This window comes from Coffea arabica, chromosome 8c, assembly GCF_036785885.1.
Source record: "Coffea arabica cultivar ET-39 chromosome 8c, Coffea Arabica ET-39 HiFi, whole genome shotgun sequence".
NCBI classification, from domain to species: Eukaryota; Viridiplantae; Streptophyta; class Magnoliopsida; order Gentianales; family Rubiaceae; genus Coffea; species Coffea arabica.
In genome coordinates this window covers 38663991-38689288 of record NC_092325.1, presented here as the reverse complement: position 1 = coordinate 38689288, position 25298 = coordinate 38663991, and the positions used below count along the sequence as shown (strand labels likewise).

Genomic DNA, 25298 nt, shown 5'->3' with positions numbered 1-25298 from the left:
CAAAACAAAAAGAAAAAAATAATAAAATAAAATAAAGATTGTGTTAGTATGTGAATAAGTCAGCTTGCCGGTTTGTGATCTTAATGTCGAGATTTTGGTTAGTAGTTGGACCATTTGCTGATAAATATGAGCAACCATTCCTTTTTTTTAGATTAGTTTGCTTTAAATTGGAGGAGTTGGTGGTTGGGAAGCTAACTGAGGTGATTTTTCTTGGATCTTAACTTGTGAACCTTGATATATGTTTTTCTGGGTACCTTGGCAATACGGTAGTTGGAGCAATAGCCATTATTAAATTTCGGTGCTCAATTGTTGTTCTCATGCTTGAGGGCAAGCATGGTTCAGGTGTGGGGGGAATTGATAGGGTGCTAATTGTTAGTAATTTTATTAGTAATTTTCCCTTTTATCCCTGCCAAATATTGTGTTAATTGCGGATATCTACTTATATTTGGTTTGTGGACTTAATTTTAGAAAGGGAACAGAAAACTACCAAACCTGAGGGTTTTTTTGGAAATAATTGAGACTTCAAACGAGCCACAGGCCAGGCCACAGTGCTGAAAAGAACTGGACTCCTATTCCTTTATTTTTGTTGACTAAGAAGACTACAACCAGAGACTTCGGCAAAGAGAATTTCAAGGCTTGGACCTTTGACTTCGGCAGGGACCACAGAGGAAAGGAAAAGGGCATTAGTCAGTTGGCTCTTAAGAAGAAAGTAACGTACAGAGATGGGAAGCAAGAAGCAATTCGGCAGAGTTCCCTTCTTGGGCTTTGACTCTTAATTCGGCGGGATCCACGCACTAGGAGAGGCATTAGTCCTCTTTGGCTTTAAAAAGGAGCAGACGTATAGAGATCTGGAATGAATAGTTTTTTTATCATTAGTTCTTATCGAAGCTTTTAGCATAGTTTTAGTTTTCTTTTCTTTCTTGGCTCCTTTGATGGCCTGGACCTCAATTAAATTACTTGGAGATTTTCTCATGAGGCGTGGCTAAGTTTCTCATCTAGTCGAAGGTCAACTTGAAGGCGCGGTTCCAAATATCGGTGAGATCGAATAAATTTTATTTGTTTCTTTTATTCGTTGGTATTTGTACGTTTTCTGATTTAATTATTTATGCTTGTTATGTTATTTAAATGTCAAGGGCCCGATATTCAAATTAACCTAATGAACTAATGCCAAATTAATTGATCGAATCCGTAATTGTTTAATTGATTAATACCAGTGGCGACTAGCGTGATTGGCTTCATGTTAGGGAAACGTATGATCTAACTTAAACAAACCCTCGTAGCGTGTTTGTTGGTTAGGATTGGGCTTTTCTAATTATTAATGCAATCGAGTAATTAAATCCTAGGATTGGGCTTTTTATTTAGTGATTTCATAATTTAGATTTCATGAATGATACCATTCTTGATTTTTTAAATCCACGACATTATTTCCTTTTTGTTTTCTATTTAATTTTGCTCTTTTACTTAGGATTACTAAGTTAAAAGATAAAATATTATCATTTACTTTTTTACTTTTACTAAGTTTGGCAATGTTTTCTCTTTATTTACCTTCCCACTAATAAATTTCAAACCAAATTCTTATATAAGTGGAGCCACTTCTTATTTATTTAAATTAGAAAGGCATGGAAGCCACTTCTTACTTAGGAAACTGTTATTTGCACTCCATTTTCCGTCTAATTAATGAAAACTATATGATCAAAATGATTATTGAAGTGTGAATAACAAAAAATGGAATGTAAATAATCTTACTTATTTAAATTAATAAGAAAGTATGAAAGGATGTTATATCTTGTTATGGTCTTATAGAAGTTTTAATTGGAGTAGAATCATAAATAACGGAAGGCAATCGAAAACGTGATGGGTTGAAGGTCAAATAGGATAACATGCATATTAACCAACAATTTGAAATGAAATGATTTTAAAAAGTAACCAACAATTTCAAATGTGAAAAGTAGATGTGAAAGTTAAGAGGAATATATTTTATAAATTAAATTAAATGTGAAATGCTAGAAAAATAGAATTGGTAGTGGGAAGATGTGTGGAGGTTTGTTGCTAAAAATCACTTCTCAAATTTATATAGATATAGATGTCATTGGATCATAAGTTTTAGTGGCATTTTCTAAAAAAAATGAAAATAAAAACACAGTTTGCTAAGTGGATGAGATTTTGTTGCCTAATTGATGGGGTTTCCTTCCCTGATTTACTCCTTATCTTAACTGATAAGTATCAAAGTAAATCCCTCAAACATTGAAACTCATTAAAATTTTTTCAATCTTGCATTCTCTACAAATCTTTGTCCACAAACCCTATCATCTAGCATCTCAATTCCATTGTTGTCTACCATCAGAAGAAATCATTAAAGGTACTTTCTTTCCTGTCTAAATTCCATAGAACAAAACAATAGTTTATAGGTTTTTGTCTATTTTATCATTTTATATTTTGTGATTATGGGTACAATTCTAAGACAAGAAATATCAGTTATTTCAATTTTTTTCTTTCCTTTGAGTAGTTGTATTGATTACTCTAGTGTTAAAATCTTCTTTCTTTCACAATCATTGTATCATTGTACTTTCATAGTGTTAATAACAAGATCTCTTTTCTTTTTTTGGCCAAGCTAGGTTCAGAGATGCTTTTGGAAATTTGTATCAAGAAAGGGAAAGAATTGTATTACTTGACTAAGAGAGATAGTATGATGTTCTTCACATAAACCTTGAAAATGAAAAGAACAATCAGTATGCCAGGAAAAGAAAGCATATTACTTAGCATTTCAAAAACATAATTGTATGACTTTTGAAATTCATATAGTATAAAGTACCTTTGTTTACCATGTTCTAACAAAAATGTGTGCTAAATTGTAATGGTAGGTGTGATTAGACAACTAAGTATCAATTAGAATTCATTTACATTAAGTCATCCTATCACTACAAGAAATATATTTTTCAGTGACAAAAATTTATGTGACAACAAAAATCTTGTCACAGATAACCTAATTCAGTGACGACATTAGGTGTCATCACAGATGAGTACAGCACAAGCATAATCAGTGACAACATTGGAAGTTGTCATTCTCAACTCGTCACGAAATAGTTGGCGCGCATCTCATTTGATGCCGCGGGAAATGAATTTATGACAACTCAAGTAAAGTCGTCACAAACGCTCTCTCTACAGTGACAACATAACTTGTTGTCATTGAAAGTCTACCCGATTCCAATTTTGTGACAACTTTTTGCATCATTGTATACTACAGTATTTTCATCAACTTTCACTAATTCTACTATGACACCCTAATTTTATTTTTTAGCCCCCAATTCTTTTATATTAGCAAAAGCACCGAAGATATGACACCCTAATTTTATAATTTAACCCCTATTCATTACGTATTAGCAAAATGCAAATGATATAATAACAAACTATTTTTAGATATTTGTAATTTTTGCTAAGTTGACATAATAGACATGTCTGAGCATAAAAATGTTTTCACGAATTGTTTATTATTCCTTATAACAACCCCCAAAAATCAATAACTGAAATAATTTGAAAAAGTGTAATTGAATATAATTTGTAGTCTAATGTTAGCACTGTGAAAGATTAGTATAACGTGTAATACATCATAAGTAATAATTATTTTCATATGGAATGGGTATATACGAAATTAAAATTATTCAGTAAAATATCTGTCGTGCAATAAGATTGAGAGTTGTAACACATTTCAAATTAAATATTAGATTACATGTTTCTTTTAATTTATTATAAAAACTAAGTAATAGACAAAGAGTAAGATAAGCATGAGTAAGAAGTGCTATACTGTATATAAGCAATTCTATAGTATTTTGATCAAATTTCACTAATTCTACTATGGCACCCTAATTTTATTATTTAGCCCCCAATTCTTTTATATGAGCAAAAGCACCGAAGATATGACACCCTAATTTTATAATTTAGCCCCTATTCATTATGTATTAGCAAAATGCAAATGATATAATAACAAACTATTTTTAGATATTTGTAATTTTTGCTAAGTTGACATAATAGACATGTCTGAGCCTAAAAATGTTTTCACGAATTGTTTATTATTCCTTATAACAACCCCCAAAAATCAATAACTGAAATAATTTGAAAAAGTGTAATTGAATATAATTTGTAGTCTAATGTTAGCACTGTGAAAGATTAGTATAACGTGTAATACATCATAAGTAATAATTATTTTCATATGGAATGGGTATATACGAAATTAAAATTATTCAGTAAAATATCTGTCGTGCAATAAGATTGAGAGTTGTAACACATTTCAAATTAAATATTAGATTACATGTTTCTTTTAATTTATTATAAAAACTAAGTAATAGACAAAGAGTAAGATAAGCATGAGTAAGAAGTGCTATACTGTATATAAGCAATTCTATAGTATTTTGATCAAATTTCACTAATTCTACTATGGCACCCTAATTTTATTATTTAGCCCCCAATTCTTTTATATGAGCAAAAGCACCGAAGATATGACACCCTAATTTTATAATTTAGCCCCTATTCATTATGTATTAGCAAAATGCAAATGATATAATAACAAACTATTTTTAGATATTTGTAATTTTTGCTAAGTTGACATAATAGACATGTCTGAGCATAAAAATGTTTTCACGAATTGTTTATTATTCCTTATAACAACCCCCAAAAATCAATAACTGAAATAATTTGAAAAAGTGTAATTGAATATAATTTGTAGTCTAATGTTAGCACTGTGAAAGATTAGTATAACGTGTAATACATCATAAGTAATAATTATTTTCATATGGAATGGGTATATACGAAATTAAAATTATTCAGTAAAATATCTGTCGTGCAATAAGATTGAGAGTTGTAACACATTTCAAATTAAATATTAGATTACATGTTTCTTTTAATTTATTATAAAAACTAAGTAATAGACAAAGAGTAAGATAAGCATGAGTAAGAAGTGCTATACTGTATATAAGCAATTCTATAGTATTTTGATCAAATTTCACTAATTCTACTATGGCACCCTAATTTTATTATTTAGCCCCCAATTCTTTTATATGAGCAAAAGCACCGAAGATATGACACCCTAATTTTATAATTTAGCCCCTATTCATTATGTATTAGCAAAATGCAAATGATATAATAACAAACTATTTTTAGATATTTGTAATTTTTGCTAAGTTGACATAATAGACATGTCTGAGCATAAAAATGTTTTCACGAATTGTTTATTATTCCTTATAACAACCCCCAAAAATCAATAACTGAAATAATTTGAAAAAGTGTAATTGAATATAATTTGTAGTCTAATGTTAGCACTGTGAAAGATTAGTATAACGTGTAATACATCATAAGTAATAATTATTTTTATATGGAATGGGTATATACGAAATTAAAATTATTCAGTAAAATATCTGTCGTGCAATAAGATTGAGAGTTGTAACACATTTAACAGAATATTTGATTACATGTTTCTTTTAATTTATTATAAAAACTAAGTAATAGACAAAGAGTAGGATAAGCATGAGTAAGAAGTGCTATACTGTATATAAGCGATTCTATGCATGTTAAATTTTTGAAACATGTTTTATTGTGTAAGTTTTTTTGTAAGGTAATTTCTTAAATAATTTGTATATTGAGTTGTCCAAATCCAAAAAGATGTATATAGACACAAACAAGCATACATATATATACATGCACAAAAAAGAAACCAATATCAAATAATTTATTTGATATTTATAGATGAGATTAAGGAAAAAAAAAGAGATTAAGTATGAAAAAAGAAACCTGAAAAAAAATTTGGCTAAAAAAAAAAAGAAAAAAGATGTATGAAGCTAAAGGCGTGAATCCTGGAATCTCAAAGACGTGCTTAGATGTCAAAAAAAAAATAGCGCCAGTCTGAAATCTGAAAGAGGCGCGAGGCGGGTGGCTGAAATCTCTACAAAACGACGTCGTTTTGGTTGTTCACACACAAACAAAAGTCTCGCCGCTTCTCTCTTCCAACACTTAGACAAATTTCATTCTCAGTCTTTCCTTCCTATGGTGAACTAACCCTTCCTTCCCGTAGATTCGAAATGCCGCTCGCCACCGTTAGCCGCTGAAGTCCGCCGCAATCCACCACCATCAGCCGCTGAAGTCCGAGCTATCCAGCACCATAATTTATTCTTTAGCATTTCCTTCACCACTGACGATAGCCCTTTCTCCCCTCTATTGACCCGCAACCGCGTCGAGTTCTTTAGCACCAACTCAGGTGAAGGAAAATAGAGGAGGGCTTTGGCAGTAGAACAAAACAGAGGGAAAAGAACAAAACAAGAAAAAAAGAACAAAATAGAGGAGAAAAAAAGGGCGGCGCACAAGTGAGCAAGAAAAGCTGAGGGGGAAGCCTGAGAAAGGGCGGCTAGGTTTTAGAGGAGAAAAAGAGAAACAGAAGAGCAGAGAAGCAGCTAGGGTTCTTGGAAGGGAGGCCTTGAGCGTGAAAAGAAAAAAAACAGAGTGAAGGAAGAGTGGCGGCTGACGGGAAGATCAGGAGAGAAAGACGCGGCAACGGACAGAGGAGGAAGAACCAGGTCACCACCAGTCCGCGTCCGCTCTGCTGCTGTCTGCCATCGCCAACACCGCGCACAACCTCCTGGGCTGCTACCGTTCTCTGTAACACTAGATGAAGGCTCTCGGACGAAATCAGACCTAGTCATCTTCCAATTCCAACTCACCGTCTTCGGCTTCGTCATAATCGCCGTCGCCACCGCTCAAGTAAGAGCACTATAAGTCGCCCCTTTTTCTTTGAATTTCAGTTCCTTCCCAAGTCCTCTAAGCATGTCTGCCATGGCTTCGTTTATTGCAATTGCCCCGTTGATTGTTCAAATTTTAGCATGCGCATGTTATATCATGATTGAATTTGAAATCCCTTGTACTTCTGATGATTTTGGGGCCAACCGTGGCTTCATTTGAGCAAAGAATTGCTGGAATTTTTCATGTTCGTTTACTGTTTGTTGAAATGCCCAAGTGGTCTAACAGCAGGCCGTAACAGGGCATTCGTTCAATGCTCATTGCTGCATTTTATCTTTCCCTATCCCTGTCTCAAGTTTTGGTTGATGAACTTGTAAATCTGATTAGCATATCAGGACTGCCTCTGAATTTCATAGCTTTCTTTCTAATAACTACACATTGTGAGATTTTTTTTTTCCCCGAAGGGTATGACATGCTCTGCCCTACAAAATGGGAGAAAGTATCACAAGTACTGCTGCATGCATATCTGCAGCCATTGATGTGAACTATTACTTCTAGAAACAGGATTAGGACATGCCCAAATCCTGAAACTCTACCAATTTTTAGCAATTCATTTGCACACTGTAGTTCTTGAGTTTACATGCTTGATTCTAGAATATAGCATCAACAGCATAGGTGAGCCATAATGAAGAGATGAGATTCTTTGATAGGCACTATTAAAGGGAACAACTTTGTCTCTTTTTACAAAAGAATTGTTGCTTCATGGAAGAGCGGTTCATTGTATTAGTTAAACATATACCATTTTTTTCAGTCATGTCCCAAGCATTTGACTTCTAAATTTTAACCTGCCATTTGTTGGACAATATGATGAAAGTGTCACCTCTGCTTTGTAGCATAAAAACCAGGTGGTGAATGAGGAGCTATGGAACGAGGCGAAAACTTATGGTGACATCCAACTGATGCCATTTGTTGACTACTATAGCCTTATCACATGGAAGACTTTAGCTATATGCGTATTTGGGGTAATGTCCTGTCTCTTTAAAGCTCATGGAAAGTTTCGAGTGCCTCTTTGACTTAAATCTTTTGAACAGACACAGGTTGTTTCAGCAAAATTTGTCATGAAGACAGACGATGATGCATTTGTTCGGGTGGATGAAATTTTGGCCTCCTTGAATAGGATTAATGTGAGCCGTGGTTTGCTTTATGGGCTCATTAATTCTGATTCACATCCTCATCGAAGTCCTGATAGCAAGTGGTACATTAGTCCTGAAGTAAGTTTGTCCTGAATGCATCTCATTCTGTGGTTAGTTTATTGTTAGGGCCTAATCCTTTTATCACTGAAAATCTATATCTGAGATTAGATATGCACATAATACTTTCTCATTCTGAAGTGAACATGTTCTTGTTAATAGAGATTAAGGAGTTTTGATGTGCACATAATATCCAATGTAAACTAGAAAGTTCTCTTAGAACTCTTGAACGTGGTTCAGTTGTACTCCACCACATTGGAGCTTTCTTGAAACAAAAAATATGGCGGATTGGGCTAAATGAATATATGCATTTGCTTAGTTGATCCTTTCTTTTGGTGGCGTTTTTGGTGTTTTGTGTGTTTTTGGGGGAGGGGGCAATGTAGATTTACATAGTAAAGCAAAGCCTATACTAGATACAAGTAGATCAGCAAAAACACTTCTGGGACAGGTCCCATTCCAGAGCTAATTTCCAAGGTTACTGTGTTAGTGGAATCTTCCACCAAGCTACTACCACATGTTGTATCTCATCCACAATTAATGGACCTCATAATACTGACAGCTGAAGTTGCCTAAGCTCTGAAGAAAATATTTCAATAAATAATAAACTTTGCACCCCTAAATCAATTGTCATTCCATTTTTTAAGTGATCCACCCTAAAAAAAAAAGTTGGTTTTTTAGCTTCCTGTTTCATCTGTGATCAAGAATAGTTAAAAGTTTGAGGTTCGGACATGCTCTTCATGAAAATGCAGAATAATAATCACAACAATGTTGTTTGATTTATACTTTGGGTAACTTTCGAGATTTTATAGTTGTACAAAGTTTAATAGTGCCTTTATCAAGCTACGCTTTTATTCTTGGTCCACAAGAAAGATTCAATAGAGAAATAGATTAGTTGTATACTTTCGTAGTACGCAATTAACTGTCAATGGTTTGTTCTTGCTTACTATTCAATATATATAATTTCACTCTATTTTTGTGTTAAGCAATTTACTTAAATTGCTATAATTTCAAATTAGAGTGACATTAGTTTTTATAATATGGTGCCTATCTAGAAGTGTAGTTCCAGTTTTAACACCAGTGCTCATTGCTTCAATTTTGGTAACGTGTAGGTTCTAACACGATTCCCAAGAAGAAGAAGCCAGTCATTGCTGTGAAGATGGTTTTTGAATTGAAGACTACAAGGCCTATCGTGCTCATGTTTTGTTCTAGATGGGAATCGTGCTCATATTTTTGTATAGAACTTTACTACTCTCTATTGTGGATGGGAAATCACTAGTATTGTAACTGAATGGCTTATTTTGGATGGTGCATGGTTTATGACTCATTTGAGGCAACATTTATATATATATATATATATATATATATATGTACTTGGGTTGATCTTCTATTGGAAATGAATGTTGGTTTTCTTTTCGTATGTTGGCTTTTTTTTTCTCCTTGGTACTCAATGAACGTTTTGTGATTGTTGGAAGCTATGTTGCGTAATTAACATTAGCTTATTGCTTTTTACAAAAAATAAATGACAATAAAAAAGTTGTCACTGCCAACAAGTTTTACTAGTGACACTAGAAAGTCGTCACTTTTTATGGATGGAAAACAATGACAACAAAAGTCGTCACTGAACGGAAGCATAATGTGACAATTCCAAGGGTTGACTATGACAAGAATTTAACCAGTTTAGTGACAATAAAAGTCGTCACACAATGTACAACAATGAGTGACGACAAGAGTCATCACAAAAGCAAAATCGTTTGTGACGACTTTCAAAAGTCGTCACATGGACCCCCTTTTGTGACATAGAACTAGTGACAGCTCTGTGACAGCAGTAAAAGTCGTCACTGACTTTTTTTGTGACGACTTCTGAATTTTTAGTGACGACTTTCGCTTGTCACAGAAACGCAATTTTCTTGTAGTGTATTTTGGTGCAATGCCCCCAAAAAATAATGAAGGGTGCAGTGCATGTTGTTATCAGTTAATTATTATGTAGTGAAATGTGCCAACATCCCATTCACTTTGTAAGAGATATTGGTTTTGTGATGTATGATTTCTAGGCAGACCAAAAGGTGTGGTTGTAGGTTCAAATATGGTCAAGCATTAGGAAATACTAGATTATTTACTCTATTTCTCAAGTTTTAGGATTAAATCTAAATTGATTGGTACTATTTCCTTTTTTATTTTAGAAATATTGGCGAGTGTTGAGGTTTCTTTGTTGGAATGCCTTTAGTTTCTCTATGGCAAGTTCAAGGTGCCCCATTTTACTTCCCACTTTGATCATTGTTAATTTTTCAACCACTATTGCTAATATCTTGAGTTGAGTTAATATTTTTACTAACTAATCCTTGAGAAGAGGTAATATATTCATTGTAATGCAGATTACATAGCATTTGAGAGATTAATGAAGCAAAGAAGACATGATCTTTTCCAAGTTATCAGCTTAAAAGATTAATGTCTTTAGACATGTTTCATTTGTAAAATGCATGAATTTGTTTATATTGTTGTCATATAATTTCTTACTAGATTTATTAGTTAGTGACTTGTTTAAATGGTGAAACTTTCATTTTCTTGAGTTGTAATTAATTACCCGGATCAATAAGAGTACTTTGATTTTTAATTTCAAATTATTTTTTTATTTTCTTAATTTTTTAGTGGCATTTCAAAGTGACAGGAAAGTTTTAAATAGTGGCATTTAAAGTTGTATCAAAACTTAAATTGTTGGCATTCGCAAACACCCAAAAAAAATGACATAGTGGCATCTTCTCATGACACATATCCCTAGTACAATGAAATGTTAAAATGTTATCATAGTAACTCTTTTGTGGCACTTTTCAAGTGTCACTAGACTATAGTGGCAGTGATATTGCCAACACTCGGGGGAAATGCTATTAGATTAAAAATTGTCACTAAAACATACAAAAAGAGGCATTTTTGAGTGTCATTAAATGGTAATTTTCTTGTAGTGATGAGTGATATTCGCATTCCTATGTTAGCCTTTCTAACATTAATCTATTCACTCAATGAAATGCCATCAGCGAATGCAAAAGAGTAATTTGGGAGTTCAAGTATCACTTTCGTATTCCTAATTACATGTATATAATGGTTTTATATGTTTAAGAAGATAACTTTTGAAAATATACGAACTTAATTAGTAGTTTCAACTTCATACATAAAAGATTATATATATTTTGACAGATAAAAATGAAATAATTCATCAAAAAATGTGCTCATTTGAAGACAGTAGCTAGGCTCAAGATAATGGACTCCTCGTTGGACTTGACTTCAGCAGACTCTGTGCGCCTGACAGAATAACAAACAAAATTGATAAACAAATGAGCCAGACTCAGAGACGCTGAAGGTGAAGAGTAACTGCTAAACTGGTGGTGGAGTGAGGAACTCAATGAAACTTTCTCCTTATAATTCCTTGGATTAACCCTTCACTGCACTGAACCTGCTGCGTACTCGAGTCAAGTCCACGAAGGGATCCATCGCCGTGAGCCTATTCAAGTTGTGTTGAGTACTGTGGCTTGAAATCATGCTGGTTAAACTACTTTCAGCAGAACGAAAAAGAAATAGATGGTAAATTTCCTTTTGGTAATCTATTACTTAAGATTTTGCAATCTGTGTAGTTTCAAAATAGTCACTTTACTTTCTTCTAGTTTAGGTTAGAGCGAAGCTGCTTTCTGTCCAATTTGACTGCACAAGAGGTAAAGTTTCTTATTTGACATTTCTTAATATCTAAGTACTTTTAATTTCCTTTTCTTTTAAGGCAGGGCAGAAAAGTCGGCAGGCTGCAAATTAAAGTAGGTTGAGGTGATCCAGCCATCATTGCTGTGAATATCCCAAACAAAAAAAATTTACAGCACTTTAGAAAAGTCCAGGTAGTGCCAAGCCTTGGGTTCAAATCATCCCAATAAACTTTTTAGAAAATATGTTTTTTCGATATTTTGTTTGGTGTACAAGAAAGTAGTCTTTTTTTTAAGCATACAAGAAAGTAGTCTTAATTCAACCCTCTTGACATCAAGTCATGAATCCTTGTAAATTGTAGTATGGACCTATGCTTAAGGACAATCTCACATTAGATGTGGCCCTCACATAGGACCAAAATGCTGGTAAGGTTTTTGTTTGCTTTTTAATAATTGGGAGCACATATATTACCCCCAACTGTGTTATATATGGAGCCCGTTTAGATTAGAAGGGTGTAGTGGCACCCACTTCAAATTTTTTAAATTCAAATGTGTAAGATCAAGACCTTCAAGACTTACAAATTACAAGTTTACAACTCAGAGAGAAATTTATATCCCTTCAGGTGGTTCCAAGTTAGTTCTAAGCTATTAGTATGACAGTCCAACAATACTTAGTTATGACTTAAACCTTTTTAAACTGGCAGACAATATCAAATATAAAACCATTTGAACTTATAATCCCCCTCTTAAGTAGACAATATCAGCTTGGCTTGGGAGTGCGACTGATTATCTACCCATAAATCCTTGTTTAGTCTCTTCTCTGCCAGTTGTAGTATCAATTATGTCGGTGTAATATTTCCTCAACCGTAAAGGTACTCGATGAGTATTATTGATGGTTGATGTGCAAATTATGTGTACTATTTTACGTTGAATGATTGCAAAGTAGATCCTATAACAAAATATGCCAAACTTTTGGATGAATCTACAACACATACATCAACCTTCTGGACCGAACCTGACCTCTATCTGTATCCATTTACAAAAAAAAAAAAAAAAAAAAAAAAAAAAAAAAAAACTTTTTCATCATCAGGGGAGATGTGCGACTTAAGAAGCAGGAGGGGACAAGGAATTTGAATCCAAAATCTCGAATTTCTGGCGTTTTAATTTTAACCATTCAACTAAGGCCTTCTCAGCATCTATATCCATGTTTTTATATAAAAATTTTTCTTTTTTATGCAAGTTGATCTACCATAATAATAGCAATCCCCTAACGGGCGAACTTTTACCTACTCTATTATTAGGCCAAGTTAATATGGAATCTACATAGTGATAATTGTATGTGTGTTTCATTCCAAATTGAACATTTTATTTCATTTTCCCTACCTTTCAGCAAAACTGACACTAGATTAAAGCATCTTCATTTGGATTGTAAGCATGCACAAATGTTCTTGGAGTTACAATTATTTTATTTTAATTTTTATTTATTCTTCAAATATGTAGTCTCCGTACTTCTTAGATATGTTCTTTGATATTGGTGTATGATTGATGATGTAACTTTTGTCATTAGTGCAAATTTTAAGAAAATTATGATGAGTGTGTTTGGATAGGAGATTATTTGAAATAATTATTATAACACTTTTTATGATATGATGTATGTAAGATAAAAAAGTTATTAGGAACATACAGAGTTGATTGAAAATTATAATTATGATGCAAGTAAATAATATTTTGATAAAAAAAATTGATATCCAAACACACATTATTTTTATTGTGAGTTGAGCTTGGGCTTACCAAAGTCTAGCTCAAAAATCTCAATTGACACGCCTAATCATGGGACCATTTAAGTGCTATTGATTGCTGAGACTGACTTGATGTTAGGGCTGCAAATTAAACGAGTCGAATCGAGTTGAGTTTTGACCTAATCGAGCCGAGTCTTGACTTAATTTTATTGAACTCGAGCTCGAGCTCGACGAGCTGACAATTTCAAGCTCGACCTCGAGCTCGAAAAAAATAAAAAATAAATATTGTATTTTTTAAAAAATAAATAAAATAATATTTTTTAATAAATAATAAAATATTAAGGATATATATGTAATTTTACTATTAAAATAAAAAATATATATACTTAAAATAAAAAATATATATACTTAAATTAAAAAATTAAAAAAAAAAGATATATACTCGAACTTGTAAGTCGGCTCGCGAGCTAACGAGTTTAATATTTTGATCTCGAGTTCGAGCTCGATTTCGATTAACGGCTCGATTCATTTGCAGCCCTATTTGATGCCATGCTAGTTTAATTTAACACTACCTTCTCGAGAACAGAGGAAAAAGAAGAAAAGAAAAAGAAGAAAGTAAATTTCTTTCCAACAGTAAAATATTAAAAAAAAGTCTATTTTTGCAACATAATTTCTCTATAATTTCAAAAAGTCTCTTCACTTCTTTTTGCGAGTATATCGAGCTAAGCTATTTAGTATTTTGTTCAAGTCGACTACACAAAAGATATAATTTGTTTTTCTCTTTCCTCAAAATATTTTAGTAGAAAATGAATGAGATTTAACAAATAGGAAAAAAGAAGGAGGATCTCAACTTAATTATTAGACCAAGGTCTCGTCAGCAATACAATTTGTTATTATTCATTAGACATCTATTATTATTTTTAGTTTTTTTCATTTCCTTTTCTTTTAGAGTGGGGCGGCTGAGATGGCACTGTCATGGTGGCAAATTGAAGCACGCCAGTGGCACTATCAACTGTCCCCCAAAATGCCAACCCCGGCCACCACAATCCGTCCGTATTAGCGATGATGACGTTAAATGCATTATGGGCACTAGTAGCCTGCCGTGTTCAATTTGAGCCACTAATGAGGAGGGGACAGATTTATAAAATATTTCTCTTTCCAGATAACTAAAAAATTCCTCTTGGAGTTAATTCTATGTTGCACCGTTTAACTATAGTTGAATCCCTAGTTTGGTATCTAAACTTGAAAACGAGACACTTTTATATCTAAAACATAAAATCTATTGAATTTAAGTGAAATTTTTCACTGTTTAGTTCTAAAAATATATATATAAAAAGTATTCTATTTATGAATAAAATTTGTTCTACTTTAATTCTTAAAGCATAAGATGTATCTCACTTAAATATAAAATATGTCCTATTTCCGTCAACCATTTTATTTAAGCAGACAAATTTTATTTTTTTAAGAAATAAAGTATTCCACTTTAAAATTTAGAAATTAAAGTGAAAATAAAAATATAGTTGAAGAGTGAAAATTGGAATTAACCGTTGCTCTTGTGATTTGAAGTGTCTTGTCTTCACGTATCATACTCAATTGATGGAAACCTTAAACAATGCTCCCAACGTATGTCCGAACGATCAGTGTGCTAATGCCCATTGCTCTAACCTTATCATCACATCTTGAAATTATAAGAGATATCCTCTAGGGGCTACCCTTTTTTGCAAGATTATCATCTGCAGGGTCCTTCTGAAGGTTTCTGCAACCTTGTAACAGATATCTGTTCCTATATTCACCTTCTAATTATACTTTTATTCGCCCAACTTATACCCCAAATGGACATCAAGTACAAAACCAACGCAGCAATTAATATATGTGAGAGATAGAATCCAAGAGAAACACATTGAAATCATGGAAATAACTTGAGCTTTGTGACCCTAGCTAATATAAGAAGGGGGGTTATCTGATTATCCAATACCCCTTTTTTTTTTTTTTTTGTCAAACCAGTACCCCATTTAAATGGTGAGTTTTTTGGTTTTTTGTATAAAATTTTGTTGTAATTTACTATAAAATTTGTGAAAAAACTTCTGTATAGTTAGGTATTTAAGAAATATAAAAAAAAAAATTTTCTTTTCTTCCTCCCCCGGCCCCAAACACATTGTCCCTTCTTCCTCTTCCCTCCTCCCTCCCTCTCCACAACCACCACTCTACTCCCTCCACTGTCGACCACTACCACCACTCCACTCCAGACTCATAGGACGAAGAAAGTGAAGGGCAATTACTAAACTGTCTGAGAATTGTAGGATTCAATTTTAATCCTTAATAAATATTCCTGGATACAACCTCTCAATAGTCAACTGTTTTCTGTCGTGAACCTGCTGCGTTTTTATAGCACTTTAGAAAAGTCCAGGTAGCACCAAACTTTAAGTTTAAATTATTTGAAAACTTTTTAGTACGTTTTTTATTGTATTTTGTTTGGACTAAATGAAAGTAGTTTTATTGATTTTTTTTTTTAAATAGTCTTTTAGTTCAAGCCTCTTGACATCAAGTCATCAATACTTCCAAATTGTCATATGGACCTACGCTAATGGACTATCTGACAATAAATATGGCCCTCACATGGGAACCAAATATTAGTAAATTTATAACTCTCTTGTGGTTTGAAAAAATTATATAATCCTCTCATAATTTGAACTAAAGTGTCAAAATGACTATATTTGTATTTCATAATGAAATCAATTAAAATATCTATAAAATCTAAAATTATTAATTAACCATAGGGGGTTATGTATTTTAAAAATCATATGAGGGTTATGTGGTATAGCACTAAAATAATTGGGATTATGTAATAAAACACAAAACCATGACGGGTTAAAATGTGATGCATATTATATTTATTTATTTTGGTCACTTCAATCATTTTAGTTGTCAAATAAGAATATTCTTGACATTTCCTTAGGAAGCCCATACCATGTAAAATGCAAATACCTTTAACTAATATTATTATATTCAATTTACATGACTTTTCTTATATTATTATATATTTTCATCTAAGCTCTTCTTATATCATCAAACATTATTATGTTTATGTGCTTTGAAATATACTACATGGAAAATTCTATACTAAGTGATGTACAACTTAAGCGACAAAAGCAAAACTAATGACTAATTTACCTCTTTAATTTTAACGATTTTCATGTTTGTATCTATTGTTTAAAAATATTATAATTTAGAGTTGCTGTTTATAGGTGGAATTATAATATGTGAATGCAATTCGGTGTGTATACCAAACTTATCTAAGTATGTTTTGCATAGCTTGATACTCGGCTAAAACTAAACGCAAGTTGATGCTAAGGAATCGAAGTTACAAGCTCATAACAATAACCATATGCTTTAATTGTAGAACGTAATAGTTTTAGGTACAAGTAAGATATAACAAAACTACTTAAATAGATAAGAGATTCCACATTTTGATTTATTTTGTTGCCTCCTTGATAGAGCAGTTATTGGGCACATTTTGCACTGTTATTTTATCCTAATTTTGGTTACTTACTGTGCTAAGTATTAAGATTTTACTCATATTTGATATTTGTATGAATTGTAGGTGGTTGGTATTAAAAGTAATCTCTTGAGGCAAATTTCCAGAAGACCCTTCATTTCAGAGCATGCTCACGCCAGAAACTGAGGAGACTCACCTAAAGGCCGGACCAGCGGGCTTGGCAGCAACAAAAGTGGGCAATTAGAAGGTTGGGTCCACGTGAACCGTGAGAAGCATGGGATTAAAACTCCAAAAGATTAACTTTGGTTTCGTTAATTGGGTCAAACGTTTTCTTGGCTCCTGGCAGCGCTATAAAGGAGGAAAAAAGCCAGATTTACGGGAGGGGCATTTAGTCATTAGCTTAGCTTTTGCTTTTTAAGGTCAGACATTAGCTTTCTCGGGGGCGGCGGCTACTGAAGATATAAAAGGGCCAGATTCACGTGTAATTCGGGGGCTCAGCTTTAGTTTCCTTTTCCCATCTGAAAACATTAGAAAGCTCCGATTGTTTTATTTCCGCACGGCTGGTTCTCCATTAATGGAGAACTAGCTTCTTAATTCTAGTCAAAGGACAACTGAAGATTTGGTTCGGCAATTACTGTAAGATCTAAATTATTTTAATTATTTCCTTTATTTATTGGTATTTATATGTTTTCTACTTTTAATTATTGGTATAGCTATCGTGTATGATTGAATAGGTGCGCAATATTTAATTATTCACGTAGGCTATTTGCTAATTGGGGGTAGTTGAATCCGTAATTATTCGATTATCTCCATCCCAGTAGCAACTAGCGTAATTGGGTTTATGTCAGGGGAACATACGATCTAGTTTAAACAAACCCTCGTAGCGTATTTGTTAGTTAAGATTGGGCCTTTCTAATTATTAATGCAATCTAGAAATTAAATCCTACGGTCATACCTAGGGTTATTTCCGGGTTATAAAAATAGTTAACGGTCATACCTTAACTATCGAGAAATTAAGGAAAGGTTGGTTGTTTATCGCGTGCATGACAATTATAACTAATCTATTAATAAATGTTGGAATTATCTGTGAATCGATTATCAGTGCATGAACCATTTCTGAAGTGTACCCTTGGCTAGAGTTTCTCTAATTATTTCTTTTAATTAATTATTTTTTACATTTAATTAGTTAGCATTTAATCCTGAAAACCCCCATACTTTGAATTCTAGAAGAAACGAATTATCCCCAATCCTTGTGGATTCGACCCTACTCACCACTATATGCAAAATTTGTATTTCTCTCGAGTAGTGATTTATTATTGCACAGGTTCGGCACCTGTTAATTTTTGGCACCGTTGCCGAGGACTGGCGCTTGATTAATTTGTTTCTTTTTTAGTTCATCTTTTTTTTATGGCTACTAATATTCTGTATTTTGGTGATAGAGTGGATTTTATTTCTAGATGGGGTTATGAGACTCATGTTTTTTCTAATGATCAATAGGCTGTTGCGAATTGTGGAACTTATTTTGCCTCAGGTCAATCAACTGACATATATCCCGCATTTCAAGATGGCCCAGGTGCTCCAATCGATACTTTTGGAGATTTTTCACCTCAATATCAAACATGGTATGACCCTTATTCAAATGGGTATGATCAAGGATGGTGGGATGATTCCAATTTTAATTATGAACAAAGGTCAATAGGTTTTCAACAGCAAGAGTCTCAACAACCATCATCTATGTCAGGTATGTCTCTTGAAGAAATGATTGAATTATTAGCTACTAACACATATCAATTTCATCAGGAGACACAAGCGAGCATGCGTAACTTGGCAGATCAAATGGATCAAATGACATCTAGAATAACGCAATTGACTTCTCGAATGAGTGAAGAATTGCCTTCACAGATGATTATCGATCATGATGATGATGAGAGTGCAATTATCCTGACAAATGACATGGAGCTGCAAGAGTCTCAAGAAGAAGAAGCTAAAGATGCAGTTGAGAAGAGAATTGAAGTGGAAGAAATAGGATCCCAATATCAAATTGTTCAAGTGAATGAATTCAGTGAACAATCCCTAAATGCGGTGACATTTCCTCCATTCCTTAGTCAATATTTTTCGAACTCTTATTCTTTAAATCCTGTTAGTGAAATAGATTTTATTATGCCAGATAATTTTGAGTTTCATGACAGGAATAAGTTAAGAGTTGCAATGGAAAAATATCTCGAACCATTAAGTGTTCGTAATGGAGGAGTAAGTGAAGAACTAAGATTCTTATCGACTTGTTTAGAGGCATCTACTAATCCATGGAAGACCATACCTCGTGTGCTCAAGAATTACTCTATTTACGAGGGATATCAAGGATACATAGAAGATGAAATACTGAGACGAGCTACACGATTTTATCCTCCGTGAATAAACATGACGATGTCTAACTAAAGACATTAAAGAAAGGCGCTGCTTGGGAGGCAACCCAAGGCTTCTTTTGTTTTAGTTTTCTTATATTTTCGAAATTTTTGTTAAGTATTAGTGTCATTTAGTGGGTTGTTGTTTTGTGGCAGGAAGCTAGCAGTTAGACATGCCCACTTTCGTTGGTCACGCCTAAGGAATGAAGCTTTGGAATTGACGGTCAGAAGACTATAGCTTCCAAGGCGCGCCCACGCCTTCCAGCCTTTGCGCCAACAAAAGTCAAAGATTGACCAGGACCCTCTCTAATCCCACTTTCTACTTTTCTCTTTTCTTGTCTTGTATGGTTTTATCAATTTCCATTGTCTCAGCTTCTACTTTTCAATTTTCTTTGTTTTGTTTTAGTCCAAGGTTTCCCCCTTGTCCACCGCCGCTAGAAACTCTCTCTCTCCCCCTCGCGCCATCCATCGCACGCCGCTGCCCGCCCCACCATCACTATCTCTCTCATCAGACGACTTTCTTTGCTCACATTGGATTCTAGCCACCCCACCCTTCTCCGCCTTAGTGTCTCGCTGCACCCTCTCGGTGGTCAGGGAAGTTTCTCTCATTTTCTCCTTATACTTCATTCATCTTTTCTACATTGAGAACAATGTAGGTATTAGGTGTGGAGGGATGACTTCCATTATTATCTCCTTTTGCTTTGCTTTTAAGAAAAAAAAAAGAAACACAAAAAAAATGAAAAAAAGAAGAGGAAAATGAAGAAAAAAAAAAGAAAAAAAGTGTAGTTAGTTGACTTCTCTAGTCCTACATTTGTTGACTGCTAGAGCATGTTGCTATGATGGATTGCACAATCAAGGTGCACGGATATGTGGTTATACATACTAGTTATACATTTTGTTTTTCCTTGACAATAGTGTTGAATATTGAATATGCTGGACTTGACTCATTCTTGAAACTTTTGGGAGCTTTTGGGCCTTGTATGAGCACATTATCCTTGTTCGCTCTATTCTTGTTTGATTGAGTGGGTATCACACATGGTATTGGCATTCTAGAACTTGCTATTTTGTACATGTCAAGACCACATTTTGTTGAACTGGATGCATTTCAAATGATAAGGGCATTTAGGATTTAACCTTCTTTAACTTTCTACAAACCATGCCTTCATCTTGTCTCCCCGTAGTGAACCTATTTGAGCTTTTATCCTTCACTATTATTTGATTAGCCGTGTTTGATAACCCATGACCTTTTTAGATTTTCTTGTTTAACCTTGTGTCGTCAAGAAATGTCTGAATTCCGTTGTTTGTGCAAGGCAAATGAATCTAAGGTGGCGAGTGTTGTCGGAATAGAAGTTGTATGGTGCTCTGTGTATCTGAGATAAAAAGAAAAAAAAGGGAAGGGGGAGAAGTCGGCAATGAGCTGGTGGGTAGAAGACTCCAGCCTGCAAGGCGTGCCCACGCCTTGCAAGACATCTGCTCCATTAAAAAAAAAAAAAAAAGCTCGTGAGCAAAAGACTCCGGCCTACAAGACGTGCCCACACCTTGTGAGCCGCTTGTTCAAAAAAAAAAAAAAAGAGAGAATAGGGGAAGAGTTTTGACACTTGCACAGTGGAAATGGCAAATGAAAATGCCTTGCCCGTGAAATTTCTCTGATGAAGCGTTGTGGTGATGTGGTGGATATCAGACATTCTCTTGACATATTATACCCTATTTTTACCTTCTTATCCCGCCTTTTACCTAAGCCCTATTACAACCCTATTAAAGTCCCTTTGATTTGTATATTTAGTTCACTTTTCAGTGGTGGAGATGTGATAAATGTGCAAGCCTATGGTAATGTCATTTCCTAATGTTGATTTGAGCGTTCCTAGTATTCATACATTTTCTTGAAGGTGACGAGTATTACTGCTTATATTCTTCGGATCACCACCTATCTAGTGTATTCTAATTTTGGCGGCATTGTCAAGAATGTGGGATGCTTGTGTTAGTGTAGATTACTGCAGGACCTATCTTTTCTTGATTGTATTTCTGAACTTTGAAATGCTTGAGGGCAAGCATTGTCTAGGTGTGGAGGGATTTGATAGAGCAATTATTGGGCACATTTTGCACTGTTATTTTGTCCCAATTTTGGCTACTTACTGTGCTACGTATTGAGATTTTGCTCATATTTGATATTTGTGTGAATTGTAGGTGATTGGTGTTAAAAGTAATCTCTTGAGGCAAATTTCCAGAAGACCCTTCATTTCAGAGCGTGCCCACGCCAGAAACTGAGGAGACTCACCTAAAGGCCGGACCCGCGGGCTTGGTAGCAACAAAAGTGGGCAATTAGAAGGTTGGGTCCACGTGAACCGCGAGAAGCATGGGATTAAAACTCCAAAAGATTAGCTTTGGTTTCGTTAATTGGGTCAAACGTTTTCTTGGCTCCTGGTGGCGCTATAAAGGAGGAAAAAAGCCAAATTTACGGGAGGGGCATTTAGTCATTAGCTTAGCTTTTGCTTTTTAAGGTCAGACGTTAGTTTTCTCGGGGGCGGCGGCTACTGAAGATATAAAAGGGCCAGATTCACGTGTAATTGGGGGGCTCAGCTTTAGTTTCCTTTTCCCATCTGAAAACATTAGAAAGCTCCGATTGTTTTATTTTCGCACGGCTGGTTCTCTATTAATGGAAAACTAGCTTCTTAATTCTAGTCAAAGGACAACTGAAGATTTGGTTCGGCAATTACTGTGAGATCTAAATTTTTTTAATTATTTCCTTCATTTATTGGTATTTATATGTTTTCTGCTTTTAATTGTTGGTATAGCTATCGTGTATGATTGAATAGGTGCGCAATATTTAATTATTCACGTAGGCTATTTGCTAATTAGAGGTAGTTAAATCCGTAATTGTTCGATTATCTCCATCCCAGTAGCAACTGGCGTAATTGGGTTTATGTCAGGGGAACATACGATCTAGTTTAAACAAACCCTCGTAGCGTGTTTGTTAGTTAGGATTGGACTTTTCTAATTATTAATGCAATCTAGAAATTAAATCCTACGGTCGTACCTAAGGTTGTTTCCGAGTTAGAGAAATAGTTAACGGTCGTACCTTAACTATCGAGAAATTAAGGAAAGGTTGGTTGTTTATCGCGTGCATGACAACTATAACTAATCTATTAATAAATATTGGAATTATCTGTGAATCGATGATCAGTACATGAACCATTTCTGAAGTGTATCCTTGGCTAGAGTTTCTCTAATTATTTCTTTTAATTAATTATTTTTGCATTTAATTAGTTAGCATTTAATCCTGAAAACCTCCATACTTTGAATTCTAAAAGAAACGAATTATCTCCAGTCCTTGTGGATTCGACCCTACTCGTCACTATATGCAAAATTTGTTTTTCTCTCGAGTAGTGATTTATTATTGCACAGGTTCGGCACCTGTCACTCCACATTAGCCCACAATTTCCTCATCCATGTATATCATGTACCCCACTTTTACATGTGGCATGATTATGCTGAATTTTGATGAGCTTTGGAGATATTAGTATTATGTTCTTAGGGTTCTCAAATGGAATTTTTTTTCTTTTTTAGGTATACTACTAGATACTCAATTCTCAATGTTATAAGTTGGTAGTATTTTCACCAATCGGATTTTTGGTAACAATAAAAGTACATATTACAGTTTTCTTGGTGACAATCAAGGTACAGATGACGGTTTTCTTAGTCACACATTTAATTGTAGGTGATGATTAAGTTCATTTATCTAAAATGCGGCCAATTTCCTGTGAAATCTCACTTATGTATTTTTGCCTTCAGTATTATCTTCACTGTCCCTCAAGAAGCCTACTCGTAGATAAGGTGCATGTTTAGAGTAACAATGTCAAAACTTGATTGGTGCCGTACAGCCACCATATCAAAACTGTCCCCCTCTCAAACAATTGGCAATCGCACTTGGCTCTTCCGCTTATAAATAAAGCTGCCCAGTTTCTTGTGCCATCTCGCTCAAATATATTGGCTTGGCTCTTCCGCTTATAAATAAAGCTGCCCAGTTTCTTGTGCCATCTCGCTCAAATATATTGGCTTTTATTACTATCTTCACTCCGTCTTGCATACTAGCAGCCTACCGTGGCTCGTGCGCATAAACTATTATGGAATTTCTGAAGCTTCTCTACTTTCTCTCTTTTCTTTTTGTGAGTGTACATTACTGAAAAAGTTAAGCTACGTTAATTTTTAGATAGATAATTTGCTCGCACTTTGGATAGTGTGCAAACTGACTGCATAACTCTTTTTCCGTATCGTGAAATATATTTCAGCTAGGAGTTGGGGCAAACCATGCAGATCTTGAAGCCTACTGGAAATCCGAGCTTCCAAACACTCCTATGCCCAAAGCTGTTAGAGACCTGCTAAAAGATGGTTTGTCTCAGAAATGGTCCTTTCCTATATCTACCGTTTACTGTGCTTCTATTGCTCGAGTTGCGTCTTTGTTTGTTTCCCTTGGATTCTGGGGGAATTGAAAGACACTCATCAAGTTCAAAACCTTAAAAAAAAAAGGAGAAATTGTAATAGAAAACTTCTAGTTTCACTTAAAACAAAACAAAAAGAAAAAGTACTTCAATAATTACAGGGGTTTTCTTGTACCGTGTTAAAAAAAAAAAAGAAAAGAAAAAGATCTAACATGCTTTTCTTTTAATAATTTTACTCTTCCATTAATCATGAGCAAGCATATGACAAGGATCTTAAAAAGGGGGATATTGCTGGAAGAATTTGCGCAGGGACATTGTAGTCCATTACCAGAAATAAAAGCTGGCCGGATTTATATGTTGTACTAATTTGTTGCTCATCCAATAAATACAGGGAAGTGGCCGGAAAGGGGCAATTTCAGGTTGAAAACATATGATGACAGCTGTAGTTTCAAACATTATTGTGGAAATCCTACTGAAGATGAGCTCCATATTGACCCAAAAGTGAAAGTCTTTTTCTTGAAAATGGACCTCAATCGCGGCTCAAGCATGAATATGAAGTTTGTTGAATCAGTGAAAAGTCCTACGGCTTTCCTGCCCCGCCAGGTTGCTAATTCGATTCCCTTCTCATCAAAATCTGTTCCTGAAATTTTGAACAAATACTCACTGAATCCACAATCACAAGATGCTAGAATTATTAAGGAAACGATAGCAGAATGCGAGGTGCCCGCAATGAAAGGAGAAGACAAGTATTGTGCGACTTCTCTCGAATCAATGGTTGATTTCACTACTTCAAAGCTGGGCAAAGATGTTCTAGCAATTTCTAACGAAGCACAGAAAACAGATCCAGAAGTCCAGAAATATGGTATTGTGTCTGTTTCCAAGTTGAACAACAACGATAAAGAAATAGTTTCTTGCCACAGGCAAAACTATTTCTACGCAGTTTTCTACTGCCACACCACACAGAATACAGATGCATATATGGTTAATTTAGTTGGTGCCGATGGAGCAAAAGTCAAAGCTGTAGCTGTTTGTCACCGGGATACGTCAGCATGGAACCCAAGGCATTTGGCTTTTCAGCTGCTGAAGGTGAAGCCAGGAACTGTTCCAATCTGCCATTTCCTTCCTGAGGATCACATTGTCTGGGTTCCGAAGCACTAAATATAGTACAGAAACATGTTAACGCTTCCCAAGTGATCTATGTTCGTTGCTCTGATGGTTTTTACGTATGTCTTCTGCAGCTTGGGAGTTCTATCCATTATGTTGCCATAATTAAATAAATCCTTGTTTAGTTTGTTCTCTACTTTGATATCAAATTATATATGTCAATCTACTATTACAAAGATGTAAGGTACCTGGTTTCATTTTTAAGTATTGTTAGTTTTCTTTTTTTTTTTTGGCGGATACGACAACTTTATATAACCTAATCTATCCTACACTAAGGGGGAGGGGGGCGAACCTAAGGAGGCCAAGAAATAATTCGGAAGGGACTGAACCATCACCGGATCAAACAGGTGCACAACACACCCACCTCACCAAGTTAGGTGGTGGCCACCAGCCCAAATGCTGGTGGTTTCC

General features: G+C 34.5%; 3 protein-coding genes across 3 annotated transcripts in view; 2 read left to right on the top strand and 1 right to left on the bottom strand.

Moving 5' to 3' along the window:
* The window catches only part of LOC113703152 (BURP domain-containing protein 6-like), a 95974-nt gene that overhangs the window by 7455 nt on the left and 63221 nt on the right, over nt 1–25298 (bottom strand). The gene's annotated exons all lie outside the window — the stretch shown is intronic.
* LOC140013180 (beta-1,3-galactosyltransferase GALT1-like) lies at nt 6267–9280 on the top strand. The gene is made up of 4 exons (XM_072062278.1): nt 6267–6744; nt 7614–7742; nt 7812–7991; nt 9080–9280. The coding sequence occupies exons 2-4, from the start codon at nt 7680–7682 to the stop codon at nt 9122–9124; spliced, it is 288 nt and encodes a 95-aa protein (XP_071918379.1). The 5' UTR covers nt 6267–6744; nt 7614–7679; the 3' UTR covers nt 9125–9280.
* On the top strand, nt 23293–25065 carry LOC113707331 (BURP domain protein RD22). The gene is made up of 3 exons (XM_027229610.2): nt 23293–23450; nt 23574–23673; nt 24115–25065. Exons 1-3 carry the CDS (start codon nt 23409–23411, stop codon nt 24879–24881), a joined length of 909 nt encoding a protein of 302 aa, XP_027085411.1. The 5' UTR covers nt 23293–23408; the 3' UTR covers nt 24882–25065.